General features: G+C 43.4%; 1 protein-coding gene across 1 annotated transcript in view; it reads left to right on the top strand.

The window, feature by feature from the left end:
- The window catches only part of LOC308142311 (formin-1), a gene marked incomplete at its 5' end in the record, with an annotated part of 66,224 nt that extends 53,087 nt beyond the window's left edge, over nt 1-13,137 (top strand). Inside the window, 5 exons of the mRNA XM_080512659.1 lie at nt 1-69; nt 5,568-5,619; nt 10,683-10,832; nt 12,621-12,702; nt 12,806-13,137. The exon at nt 1-69 is cut by the window's left edge and continues 24 nt beyond it. Coding sequence (XP_080368785.1) covers nt 1-69; nt 5,568-5,619; nt 10,683-10,832; nt 12,621-12,702; nt 12,806-12,850 — 398 coding nt within the window. The 3' untranslated portion in view covers nt 12,851-13,137. The remainder of the gene's footprint in view (nt 70-5,567; nt 5,620-10,682; nt 10,833-12,620; nt 12,703-12,805) is intronic.
- Nucleotides 13,138-14,494: the final 1,357 nt, after the last annotated feature.

The raw sequence follows: 14,494 nt of genomic DNA, 5'->3' as shown, positions 1-14,494 counted from the left end.
TGTGCGCGAACTCGTCCGAGGAGCACCTGCAGCCCTTCAAGGACAAGATGGAGGGATTCATCTCCACTGGTGAGTCAGACTTTTCTTTGAGACAACTTTGATTATCTGTTTAGGTGTTTTTTTTGTTTGTTTTTACACAATTTCATTTCAATTTATTTAAAGCACACTGAAATATGAAAATCAGTCAAATGCACCAGATAGTTAATTCACTATGAATGGAAATGATGGTTAGCGGATTGAAATGGACTCTTAAAACTTGGAAAGCATTCCAAAATTGGCACCAAAATGCTATTATACTTTTACATTATAATTATGTTTGTATAACATTAACTTAACACATTTTCCCAATAAGGCTGTAACAAGAAAATGTGGGAAAAAGTTGTGCCTTTTTAGGTTTTTCAGTCATTCGTTCATCATTTATTCTCAATATAGCTGCCTGCAGTGAAGTCTCACTTTGAAACAAAGAAGTGTCGGGATCATAGAAAGAACCTTTCTGCACCGCACCAGCAGAAAAAGAGTTATTACTCATGTAAACTGGGTGACTTTGCCATTCGAGTCCTGTTGTTTAAACAGGTTTGTGCAATCTCTGGCTCTGGTTTCCTGTTCGTCGTTACCCAACAGTTTCTACCCAACGAGACCATTGGAGTCATGTCCGTCAAGTTTTTGTTTTTGTTTTTTAATTTTCATCCTCTCCCACTCACTCATGCACGGTGACACCCTATGGTACTCACTGCCACATAGAAATAATGAATGTTTACGCTCGGCCCTGCTCACCGACCAGCCTGTCTCATGTGAGGTTGTTAAGAAAATTCTCAGTGTCTTCAAAGATGAAACATTCATTTGGACAGGGGATTTACAGCCCCTGAAGACAGCCATGAAACCAAGCTTACAGAGCTTGTAGAAAGGTCCTGTTTTCACCCAGACGCACAGCGTGGGACTTTTTAAAGAGAGGCACTTATAGTTATGCTTTTTTGGCGATGTCAGACAGTCAGCTGGTCGAGGGGAAGTCTCCGTCTCCTCGGTGTGTGTGTGTGTGTGTGTGTTTTTGTCCTCGCTGGGAGAGGGCGTCTCGGTGCACTGTAAGACAGCATGAGCACGGCGCGCTACAGGCCTGTAGAGGGGATCGCATTGCTCCTAACATGGTTCTCACGTACTCCCAGCTTCCATAAAGCTGGCAGGACATCTCTGGCTGCGGCCTTGTAAAGCCTGGCTGGCCTCAGTGGATCACTCCTGGAGACCACCGTGACAGGAGAGCGACTTCCCCGACACTGGGATTATCTCGCCGTCTGTCCCCTCTCTGACCCACACACTGGTGCACTCTGTGTTTGACACCCTGTATTAGCATACCGTGGTAAAAACCCACTGTCTGTACGATGGCCAACTTGGTACACCGATGTGATTGGATGAGGATTCCTCTATATTCTGTGCACAAGGTGACATCATTCAATCCAGTCAGCCTGCAGCATGTGATTTGACATCAGAATACATGCATTTCTTTGCATGTTTTTCAAAGCTTTATCTACCACAGAACTGGCCACTGGCAACAAAATCTGCAAACGAAATCCATCCATCTGCAGTGTCCAGTCCAAGACAACCACACATACATTCACACCTACGGGCAAAACAATCCCGTGGGACACTTGTAAAGCCCTTTCTTCCATGAACGGTCCCTCCTGAAGCTGTTGGCCGCGCTCCGGGAGCGGCGGTGTGTAATCAGCGATGGTTCCATGACTTTGAGCGGCTCAAACAAAGAAACAGTTCTCACATCAAAGAGCGGCCGGCGCTCTTAAACTCTGACTCATCTTCGAACGAGTGGAGCTTTCGCTCAGGTAGACGTCCGGGCAGCTGACTTCCTGATACATGTGTTCAGCACATGATTTGATAGATTGAAATGAGACTGCGGAGAGGCTTCAGGCGAGGATTCTCAATGAGGAGCAAGTCTCATTCAAATAGTGAATGCAAGAAAAACGTGTCATTAAAGACATGATGTATTACAATATCAAGAATAGGAAGTTATATTAAATTCATTAGAACAACGTTCATTATTGTAAACTTCTTTTAATCTGCTTTCTATGTAGTATGAGAGTAAATGTTCTCGTGAAAAAACCTGCAGAATGCAACAGCTAGAAGAGAAGTATTTGGGGCATTTCACTGTATTTTTGCACCTTAAATCTTCAGTGTAAATTGTTTTGATTAATTGAAAGTATTGACATTTCCATCATATATATTCTGTGCCACAACAAAGAAAAACTTTAAGGTTTAAACTTAAATGTTATTATGACACTATTTTACCAGTCGATGAGATTGGGCCGAATGTGGCCCCTGAACTTAAAGATGTTTTGACGCTGCCGGTCTAAATAAATGAAAATTTTGAATTTGGAGCAAAATAATGCTTTTGTTTCGTAGGTTTTTACAAGAAATTATGATGAAATAGTAGGAGATGAGTTTGATTTTATTGAAAAAAAGACTATTCACTGCAGAATGTAACATTGCATGGAGGGATGACACACTCATTATTCTATTGCAGGGGGCAATTAAGTAAATCTTGACTGCATACTGATTAAATCTACTTAACCAGCACAACAGACCAAGGCCAAGCAAATAAATGCATTTCAAAAATGTTTGAGATTTTTGTGAAAAATCATTGTTTGGGTCGTTATTCCAGGTGACTATAAACTGTAAATCTACCAAATCTTCTTCTTCTTTAATGGTTTAATGGTTGTTTGCACCCATAAAGTTATATTACCTCCATCTATCTATCTATCCATCCATCCATCCATCCATCCATCCATCCATCCATCCATCCATCCATCCATCCATCCATCCATCCATCCATCCATCCACCCACCCACCCATCCATCCATCCATCCATCCATCCATCCATCCATCCATCCATCCATCCCACCGCTCTTGTCGTCCCTCATCTACCAAGTCCCAGGAGAATATGGACTGGGAGTCATGACATTCTGGAGGCCGCCGATATTTTCCATCTACTGAGCATGTGCAGAAGTATTTGCTACGATCGTGGTGCGCAGTAGCAGCGTTTCAAAAGAATGCCTTTGTTGTGTGATCCGACAACCAAAACACAACGAAAGCTTTGCGTTTTCACTTGAGAAGGCTGTCGCGTCAATGAGACCTGAGAGTCATGTTATCGCCTGTAAACTCAAACATAAATCACACACCAAGTCACACAATCTTGTTCGAATCTGGTTTTCCTGTGTGTAAAATCAGAGAGATTGCTGGACACATTCAATAAGCCACACTTGTTTAAAGTTGCTAATTCAAGGCTTTTGATAATGTAATAACATAAAGATAACAAATGAAATTGTCCTTTTTAATAATGTATTTTTACACACAAATCTTGTAATTTCCATTTTTTTGGTCTTTTTATCTGATATCCTTGAATCTTTATACCCATCCGTCTAACTATATATCACTTAACTTAACCAGTCCGGGTTACCGCTGAATTCCAATATGTTCTGAAGAGAGATTCATCAGAAAGTGTGACTCTTTAAACCGGATCGAGGTTTTTCCTTCTGTTCATGAGTGTTTCTTGTGTCTGAGCCGCCAGCAGGACTCTGACTCTGGTTGCGGCTCTGAGACTCGTCCTGATCTCTCCCGGATCCAAACCCACCGATCAATTCTCTCGTCCCGTCACTGCTTTTGCTCTCTTGTCCTTCAGTTCCCTTTGGAAACACCTCCCCCCCTTCTCTCATTTACTTGATTTTTATTGAATCTGTCTTCGCTGAACTTCCTGATCTGATCTTATCCACTGATTTTCTGGAATGTGACTTTATGTTTCCACCACACTTTGTGCGCCTTTAAACACGGCCCTCCTGGAAAACACTATGTTTTCGCAACACCTCTAATCAACCTTTTTTTTTTTTTTTTTTCTTTAATAGGCGCTCTTTGAAACCTCTGGGGATGCTCGGACTGGCATATTTTTCATGTTGAATATTCGCCATGGCTAATTGAAAACAAATTCCCGCCTGTGCGAGTGCATGCGTATCGTCACATCCTCTTTGTTGTCGGTGAGTCAGGCAGCAGAGGTCCGCTGTGTCGGGGCGACGCGGGCGGGGCAGAATTCGCAGTTGGGGGGAAAAGCGAGCGTCCCGGGGAAGCTGCTTTTGATGAAGTCTTTAAGATTCATCTGCGCTGGGAGGGAGGCGGGGCAGGGGACGGAGCGGGGATGTTTTATGGAAGTCTTCAGCATCCCTCGTGAACTGCCCCTCCGTCTCTTTGTTATCTGGCTGCTAGGTAAATCGTCGGCTCGGAAAAGTGTGTCAGAGGTTTTAAAGCCCTAATTTATTGTCCCTTCTCAGCATGCACGTCTCATAACTTTCTAGTTAGCGACTTGTGGTTTCATGTTTACACCAGGAGTGGAGGAAGAGAAACTTCACACGTCCCCTCTCTCTCTCTCTCTCTCTCTCTCTCTCTCTCTCTCGGTTCCTGTGCCACCTCTGCACAGTCACAGCAGAGGGGTACCTCAGGCGCCAGCCTGACCCCCACTGAGACTAACGCCATTGGTCACGGCCCCTCTCCTCTTCCCCCTCCTCCCTTTATCCCCAGACGTACAAGCCACCCTCCCCTTCTTCATTACCCCTTCTTTTGCCCACGTACATGTAAAAAAAGAAGGAAAGTAAAAGTAACAGGGCTGGTTGATCGGAGGCTGAAGCTCACCTTCTCCCAGAAGACCCCCAAACCTGCCTTTGAACAATTTTTGGAAGACTTCCCCCTCTTAAATCTTCAAGTAGGAAAGGTCCCCCATCATTGTAAAAAGGATGAATCTGGAAAAATGCAATAAATCTGAGATCACAGGCACTCTCTGGCCCTAGATAAATTCTTGCACCTCGGCCTGGCCCGCCGCACACATCTGCCTTGCATTTAGACACTTTTACATGGCAGGAGTCCACAGGAGCCTCCAGTTCCCAAGCGTCTCTGCTCAACCCCGCACCCCTGCTCCAGCTCTGATCAGAACATACGTTTACATGTTCAAACACGCACACACATGCACACACACACACACTCACACACTGTGCAAACAGACCACCGCTCCCCTCTCCCCCCCCGAGCACAGGCGTCACACTCTTGCACTCTTGTGCGTCAACACACAGAAGCATGTCAAACTTTACAATGTGCTTAACAGTCACTTGGATAACATGCTCAGTGTGTCAGTGACATCTCAACCTCTTCTTCTTCTTCTTCTTCTTCTTCTTCTTCTTCTTCTTCTTCTTCTTCTTCTTCTTCTTCTTCTTCTTCTTCTTCTTCTTCTTCTTCTTCTTCTTCTTCTTCTTCTTCTTCTTCTTCTTCTTCTTCTTCTTCTTCGTCTTCGTCGTCTTCTTCTTCTTCTTCTTCTTCTTCTTCTTCTTCTTCTTCTTCTTCTTCTTCTTCTTCTTCTTCTTCTTCTTCTTCTTCTTCTTCTTCTTCTTCTTCTTTTCCCCTCAGTGGACACCTGCCAGGGATGGCTCATGAACACAGCGCCCTCCTCTGGACTCACCTTTAGCTCAATCAAGATGATCAATCTACCTCATGATCCATCTAAATATTGTCTTTTTTATGTCTTACAGCTCAAAAAGAGCACTCTGATGAAGAGGAGCTATTAAACACTGCACAGAAAAGGTAGGAAAAAATTTTTTTTATACCTTATATTGTCACCACTTACTGGATTTTGCATTGTGATAATATTTAAGTATAATAATAAGTAATACGTATAATAAGTATTGAAAAACTACACAAACAGAGAAACAGAACTTCGCACCCATGTCATGTAGTATTGTCGTTGTGGTGGCCCACTGGTATTCTGCACATTTCTAACTATATTTAAGAACGTTGATGTTATCATGTATATGTAGCACGCATATTTAGTGGACAAACCACTCAGTCATTGTACATTTTTGGACAATTCGACAGTCATGGTAGCCTAAACAAATCATATTCTCTATCACCAGAGCAAATTCCTCCAAGTGTTATGGATTGCAAACATTAAATAGCTCTGTGGAGTTACGTAGCCTGCATTCTGTAGATGGCGTAGGTGCATCTGATAACACTACAGCTATGTTTGTACGGTTTTAAACAGACGATAAGGTAAGAAAAAGGGAATTCTCAAACCGTTTGCTGCTTTGAGGAGAAGGTCAAATTTCATCTGACTTGATGCAAAAAACTTTTGCTGAAGTGTTGGCGTTTTCATAATTGCTTGAAATCAACATGTATGAGCCTGGACCCATCATTCTTATCTGCCATGTTTTTGTGCAGAGAGTTTTCTGAGAGGCATCTGATTTATAGGCACAAGACACATTGGCAGACGCAGAGCTCGCCGTCCGGACGAAATCATATCTGGAACGTCTCATATTGGAAAAAGATGGCGGCGCAGACAAACAAAGCAAATAGATTATTTTGGCCTTGTTTAGATAGAGAGCAGGATTGTTTGCTTTATGTCGTACCTCTCCCACTTCCAGAATAAATCACGAGAGCGTATAAAGGAGAAACGTGAAAGACGCCGGACTCTGGGAAAAATGGAAACTATAAACAATTAGAAAGGTGATTGCTTTGGACAACGCTATAAGTCAGCGGATGGCTCCGGACTGTTCTGTTTCATGTTGCCGTTTGAGAGCCAAGAGATTTTTCTGCACCTCTTATTCTCTGCACAAGTCCCGCCCTCGCCACATAGCGTAGCGTCTGTCCACTGAAACAGGCCGTGTGCGCGCGTGCGTGTGTGTGTGTGTGTGTGTGTGTGTGTGTGTGTGTGTGTGTGTGTGTGTGTGTGTGTGTGTGTGTGTGTGTGTGTGTGTGTGTGTGTGTGTGTGTGTGTGTGTGTGTGTGTGTGTGTGTGTGTGCGTGCGTGCGTGCGTGCGTGCGTGCGTGCGTGCGTGCGTGCGTGCGTGCGTGCGTGCGTGCGTGTCTTGTGACTGAGTGACACCACTGTAATGAAGGTGTTGAACTTGGAGGGGGAATATTGATCAAAAGGGCCCCGCAGCTGACGGCACCTTTGGCTTTAATGAAGTTTTCCTTTAATTTCATCTAAAGAGGGGGGCTGGCCGACTGGCGCTCGGCAGAAGCCAGAGGAAGGCGGGGGTCTCTTTCTCAGGTTCCCACCGAGCCACCTCGTAAAAGTGACACGCTGTTGATGAATATGGGCGTCAGCGGGCTCCCCGGGCCCTGGGTGGGCTCTCACATCTGTGCTGGATGAGGGATCCTCACACAAACACACAATGGCAGCAGCGGCGAGAGATTATGTGCTCGGCGTTAATAAAAGAAATAGACAGCACGTCCTTAGTGCTACCTAATACCTCGGCCTTGACCCCCGGGCAGGACGAGCCGGCGTGAATCAGGACGTAAACAAGACTTTAAGACAAGGTGTCCAACCTCAATACGTTTCCCAACAAATCACCTCCAGATCATTGGGCTCCGTTTATGAGATTTGCATTCTTCTTTTACCTGGCGATGGATTTTCGTCAGTCGCTATAAATTTGACAAAACAGTTAACCTTTAATATACTGTTTGGGTCAAAATTGACCAATGTTGTCAGAACCAAAAAAGAGCTTAAATATAATTCTTTTAACTGAAATCTGATTCATTTTGACCCAAAATACGCCACCATTCTTGCTCCGCTTACAAATGTGTCGCTGTTAAATTAAGCTGTTAAAAGTCTAAATTGATTTTAATATGAATCTTATGTTCATCAAAACAATAGAAATGGCACATTTGTATTGCCTCAAATTTGACAATGAGCTGCTATTTTCTTTTTTTTATCTGTTTAATAATGTAAAATAGGCCATGATGTAGTGTTGTAAATTATGTTTTGTTTTTCTTGCGTGTTTGTTTGGTTTTTTTTACCAGAAATTAGCAATGCAAAACTCTAAAAACACTCTTTCTGCTCTTTAAGACATTTATTTACAATTGTATTTACAACACGACCAGTAAGTGAGGGTTTATAACATATAATAAAATAGGAGAAACAATATAATTGGTTTTGACGGGGAAATAAAGAATTTATCTGGAAAAAAAAAATCAAAGAAGGAACCAGTACAGATAACTTTAACTCAAGTTGAACTACCGGTACTTATGTTTCCTGACTTTTACTAGGCTACACATAAAAATACTCCTGTAAAACAGCAAAGTACTCAAAGTATTAGTTACTTTTAGCATTCAAATGCATTGTAAATAGCCTGACTGAATTTACATGTACAGAATGTTCACATTGAAGTCACATTCCTCGATAAACGGATTCTTTCTTCTTAATAGAAATCTGAATTTTAATTCAAATTCAATTCATGATTTCAATATAGATTATATGGTTTAAAATTCTACCTAACTTCATTAATGGGAGTATTTCCAATTACTTTGATGGTTGAAACACAAGCATGAGAAGAGGAGTTTTATGTAATAACAACCCAACATATTTCCATCAAAAGGTTAAATATTGCTCAGCTCTTATTGAGGATATTTCTCTTGTCAATGACATCAAATTAGATGTTTTTCTCCAATTTCAAATATAATATTCAAACTTTTTCATCTGCCTTTTTTATTTCTTTTACCATGTGTAAAAAGAAATAAAACATGTCTATCTACATGTGTTTACCAAAGTGAAATTTTTGTATACTATATCATTATTATTTATAAATACACTGAGTTGAGATGTTTAATACAGTTTTTAATGCAGTTAAATGTGCATTTTATGATTGTTCCTCCACTATAGATCCTTTACTGTATATTCAACAGTTTTTCTATATTATTGCACTCTTACTCTGGTATAACATTCAAAAAAAAAATTTTATACATAGAAACATTAGTTTTACTAGGGTAAAACTTTTCAGTTCTTTTTCCAACTTTGCTTATTAGATTGTTAATCAATTTTGTGGGTCAATTTCAGTTGCTTCATCAAAAACAGTTACCTTCATACATGAACTTCTATATGTTTTTGCTTTTAACTTTATAAGATTCAAGCAATGTTAACTCAAAAACAACAATGCATCAGCAGTTTCACTCCTCTTTCCTCCCCAGTGACTTTAACAACAAAAGCATCTGTTTGTTGTGTTGTTTTTTTTAATCTCTCTTCTCCTTTTTTTTCTCTTTCTTATTAGTGTCATTTCAGGCCCGTCCGTGGTGAACTCTGAGGCTTTCTCCCCAACATGCAGTCCTAATTTGTCTGCTCAGTGTTTGGGTTCCTCTGAGGTTTTCTGGTTCTGTCCTCAGTTCCGTCTCATTAAGTTTCCCTCTCCTCCATCATGCTCAATTTCATTTGGCCCGAGAGCCGTCTCCACAGTCACCGACGTGCAGCTCTGGTTTTCTCGCTGGTGCTGGTTTGGTGTCTGGTTGTGCTCCGACGTGGCCTCTGCTGGATCAGCCAACAATACCCAGTTTACGCCTGTAATCTTTTTACTGGGGAAACAAAGGAATGCGGAGTTGCCTGTCCAAATATTTTCCTGATTCTTACGGCTGTTCATGGTTTTGTAATGGGTCTTTTTTTTTTTTTTATAGCTGTCAGTGAGGAATGCCGACTGTGGGTGCTGCAGTAAACCCTCTCACGGCAGTGGCATCATAGCGTAGACTACAGACGTGTATGTGTGTGTGTGTGTGTGTGTGTGTGCGTGTGCGTGTGCGCAATTGCAACCGGTCTGCTCTCGAAAAAAAATGAACAAAAAAGTCTGCTTGATTTTGTTTATGTGTTGTCGGCATGCCTGCGTGTGTGCGTGCATCTGTTTTGAGTGAGGCTTTGTGTATCTGCTCGTTTCGTACACTCAGGAGGCTGAAAGGAAAAGCTGGTTGCTTGATTTGTGCAACAAGCTCTGACACGATGACCCGGGGTCAGGAGAGGAGAGGAGAGGAGAGGAGAGGATGGAGAAGAGATCCTGCTCATCGCGCACGACACGGCCACCTGGCCGGAACGGCGTGTCCGTCTCGGTCAGTCGTGAAGCATCTCCGGGCGTCGTCCCGCTGCCATCCTCCGCAGAATGATCTACGGCGCTTTCCCGTTATCGAGCATCCCGGGAAAATGACGCAATGGCGGGGAAGTGGGATGCAGGCTCGCCCAGCAGACGCCCCCTTTTCTCAAGACTCTCGGCTGGACGTCTGGGCAGCATATTGCGCCGTCTCACTCCACTTGAACGTGTCTTCGATTAGCGTTGCCAAAAGCCACCTCGCATCTGGAGGTCAAAGCCCGTCCGGGTGTCAATGGGACGCAGAGCATCCCTTGAATCATGGCCTCCCTTTATCAACCCCCTTGACAGGCCAGAAAATGTCTTGCACGTCATGGTTTGGAGACGGGAATCCGAAGCAGCAGGCAGCGTTTCATTGCCTGGCGTACGCTGCTGAGAGCCTCCGGCAGAGTTCAGGTTGGGTTACAATTTGGATGAAGCTAAGGAGCAAACAAAAGTAATCCACTCGTATTGTGTGAGCGAGCACGTTGAGATGCAGTGTGTGAGGGTTCCATCGGTGTGTCTGGAGGAGCGGCTGTCTCCGGCTCCTCGGGCAGTCGTCCCCTGCAGGCCGCGGGGGTCAATGTGATAATGGCGCTGCCGCTACTGTGACCCAGCAGGGTGGACACTCACCTTCCACCTCTGCTTCTCGCTTCTGCGTACGACTGCCGCCCTTCCTTAAATCCCTTGTCGCTTTTTGACGCCGGTAAGATTATTAGTAAGTGTTGCTAAGATATTTAAACCTCGCCTGTTTCCTTCACCTTACAGCTTCCAGGACATGGTGAGCTACTTCGGCGTCAAGCCAAAGTCTGGAGAGCAGGAAGTGACAACGAGTCATGTCTTCATGTTCTGGTACGAGTTCGGCAACGACTTCAAGAACACCTGGATGCGAGAAAACAAGAATATCTCCAAGGAGAGGTGAGGGGGACACACTGATCTTTCAAATCAGCCATGTCCAACGAATTTTAGTTTTGCAGGTAGCCCAACTGTGACAGAGCATACGTGCAAACTATAAACTCATGACTTTGTCCAAACAGCAGCAAAAGTTCCTTCGTTATGCAAATCAACGCCCATAATCGAGACGAGGACCTTCTGAAATTCATCAAGTCCTGTGTTTGCTTTGATTGTGTAGTGTTCACGTTCCCACCAGACCTCAATCAAACTGCATCTGAAGAAAAATACTTCACATTGGTTGGTTCATAACCTCAGCATCAGAATAGAATTTACTGAGAAAACTGAAACGATGCAATAAACCCTGTGACTTTGCTTCATTTTTTTTCCCCCTGTCGTCTCTTCCCTCCAATGATTCTGTTGAAAGAGCTAAATTGATGGCATGTCCTGCGAAGTGATACTTATAAAGAACATGACAGATTCCCCTCGTAAAGTCTGACGTGTTTACAGTGTGGTCGACGTAGGAATTCAGTAAAACAAACAAACAAAAGGAATGGCAGACGGTGAATGTACTCGGACTTCAAGCGAGGGCCCGTTGTGTTGAATCGGCGCGTAAAGCCTTCCGGGCGTCACGTTGGGGAAGACGTTCAGATAGCGGGCAGTAATGAAGGCGAGGAATTGGTGCCATCAGAGAGCAGGAGGCCTCGGTCCTGAGTGCGACGGGCTGGGGTCTGGATTTACGACGTGTCCTCTGACCCGAGGCGTCGTGTTGGGAGGGCATTCCAGCGAGGGACGGCAGAGAGGGAGAGCTGATAAACACTGTAACGATGCTGGAAGTGAAACTCAAAGGACGAGGAGAGAAAGTCACTGTCCAGACATCATGTGCTGCTTTCAAAGGCTCCCGAAGTCGTAGCTGGGAATTGGATGCGACGCGTCTCCGCTATCGGTTTACTCGGTAACCGACTCCCACATTACTCACAGCTGATTGTGCTTACGTACAATTAACTGCAATTTAAATACTGTTTGCACACTCATAAAAGCAAAGTGTGTTTTTAAAGGCCGCCTCATTATCTCATCAGGCCACTGTCATTCTCGACTTCAGGGGATTTCACTGACCGCAAACTACAGACATGTTCAGAGTGTGTGAGTGTGTGAGTGTGTGTGTGTGTGTGTGTGTGTGTGTGTGTGTGTGTGTGTGTGTGTGTGTGTGTGTGTGTGTGTGTGTGTGTGTGTGTGTGTGTGTGTGTGTGTGTGTGTGTGTGTGTGTGTGTGTGTGTGTGTTCTGGTAAGAGGAATTCAGATCAAAAAGTGACAAATTTTAACATTTGCAACACTAAACCTCTAACTATGACTCGTGTAGCTCTGATCTAATCCAGCATCCAAATTAAATGCATCATTTGATATGAAGAAACAGTGACACATCAGTGAAGTTTAGACTCAGTTGTGTATGTTTAACTCTGTGTGTGAGACGTGACAGCTCAGTTTTCTTTTTGTTTTTTTTGTTTTCGTTAAAAACGTTTTGTTTTGCAATTCTTATTGATCAAAATTCAAATGAACTTGAGTCTCGACTCTCAACAGGAGTGCGAATTTTGCATGTGGCCCTTTGTGACAATCAGTTGCCCACCAGCCTCACAGTGAAATGCCATTAAATTACTTCGTTCGTCTCTATGGAGGCGCCTAAACTTCTTCTTATGTTGAGCAGCTGCACACTTTATCAGGTTTCCATGTCATATTTTCCAGATTTGATCTCGTCTTTTTCGACACTTGACATTTGCTCACGCCAGGCCTCTGTGCTGTTTCTATTTTCCTCCCCAGGTTGAAGGAAGCTCAAGAAAACATCAAGAAGATCACAGCGGAGAAGAAGGTCGAAACCAAGAAGATCAACGCCAACAGTTTGGTAAGAGCTGATTTATATTCGTCAGAGGAATTTCATTTCCCGAAAGCCGGTCTGCCTTGTGTCAGATCGATACGCTGACTCTTCTCCTGCTTCTTGCCAACAGAAAGAGAGGCTGCGGCAGAAGGAAGCCGGCGTGTCGTCCAGCTGAGGGGAAGTGACGACGGAGATGTGGTGAATGAAAACGGCCCCGTCCTCTCATGCCCGCCGTTCCGTTTATGGACCCATAATAAAACCTCACTAGACTCCTACTTACTTATTTCCTTTCTTACTTCTCCCACTGCCCGTTATCTCCGCACCCGGCGCTTGTTTCGCCTTCATCCCGAGGCGTTCTGCCTCGACCCCCGCGGCGTGGATGCATGGCTGACACAGCCGGAGTGATGGGAGTCCTGAGGGCCAAAGGTTGACCTCATTCATCCAGCGTGGCGTGACCTCTGAGTGGCCAGCTTGTGAAAGGTCTCCAGGGTTCAGTGGGATTCGCAGCAGTGCCAGCTGACACATCCACAAGGTTCTCCCTGGATCCTCCATAAGCTTTCTGGGTTTTTGTTGTTTTTTTTTTCTCGACTGTATCAGACAGTGTAAAAGTTGTGGGATATGGCTTCCTGGCAGAGCCTGCTGAGAGGAAAATCCCTGTTGACAAAACAAATCTCTCTTTCTCTCTGTAGGATGGCAGTTCCCAGTGTTCTTTGCTGTAGCGTATAGCTTTTCATTCACGGCTCATTAAAACTCTTGTAAATATGTCATGCTGGAGAATTGGCCGGGACTGCGCAGATTTGACGAATATGAGAAACGATTCCGTGTTGGGCTTCAAGTGCAGATGAAGATGAGTTGGTTTTTTTCTGTGCATACAAAAAAAATAAAAAACATATATATATATAGATATATATATATATATATATATATCTATCTCCATATCCATATATATATCCATATCCATATATATATATATATGGATATGGATATGGATATAGATATAGATATAGATATAGATATAGATATGGATAGAGATATAATGCGGAGGATTTCTGCTGTTTTCAGGAGAGAGCAGAATCTGGTCTAAAGCCTCGGCCTTCCCTCTCACACACTCTTAAAAACGCGAGACGAACAAAACCGAACACCGTCGCCAACTAAAAGTTTTCAACCACTGGTTTTGTGCTGCGCATCATATGTACACGGCGCACTCTGAAGCACTTTCCTGCTTGCAGTAGCTCTAAGTTGTAGCACGCTGTAAACCACATTCCCCTTGTTATGCTAATTGCGTGTCTTTTTTTTTCCAGCAGGCTTGCATTTTTTTGCACCTCGTTTTCCTATGCAAGATTTTTCTTTCTTATAAGGTTTATATTGCTTCACAGTTAAAATAACAAAAAAAACTTGTTTATTTTAAGGAAATATTTTAAGATCATGCTTTATTTTCGTAAGTGTAGGATATAAGGATGCAATTGTGTCATTTAAGAAAAGCTTATTTATGTAAGGAAAGAGTTATTTTATGCAAAAAAAGCCTTTTTTCCCCCTTTGAAGTTATATTTTTGTGAGTTGTAACCAAATGAAGTGAGAAGCTGCTTGATCAATCATTCAGGCGGGAAATGTATTTTCACATGGGTGTTGAGTCATTTTGGAAGAATGAAGACATTTTCTCTTTAGTTTTCAGAGCAATGAGGGTTGGTATTCTATGAACATTTAATATTTATCACCTCGAGCCATGTCGGTTGCTATACCTCAGACAGACCTCCATGACCAGAATATCCATGAAACTGCACCTTCTATTACCTTTTTTTTACCCTCCAAAGTGGTTCAC

Source organism: Blennius ocellaris (assembly GCF_963422515.1).
Source record: "Blennius ocellaris genome assembly, chromosome: 17".
Taxonomy (NCBI): Eukaryota; Metazoa; Chordata; class Actinopteri; order Blenniiformes; family Blenniidae; genus Blennius; species Blennius ocellaris.
This window is presented reverse-complemented; position numbering and strand designations above follow the sequence as displayed.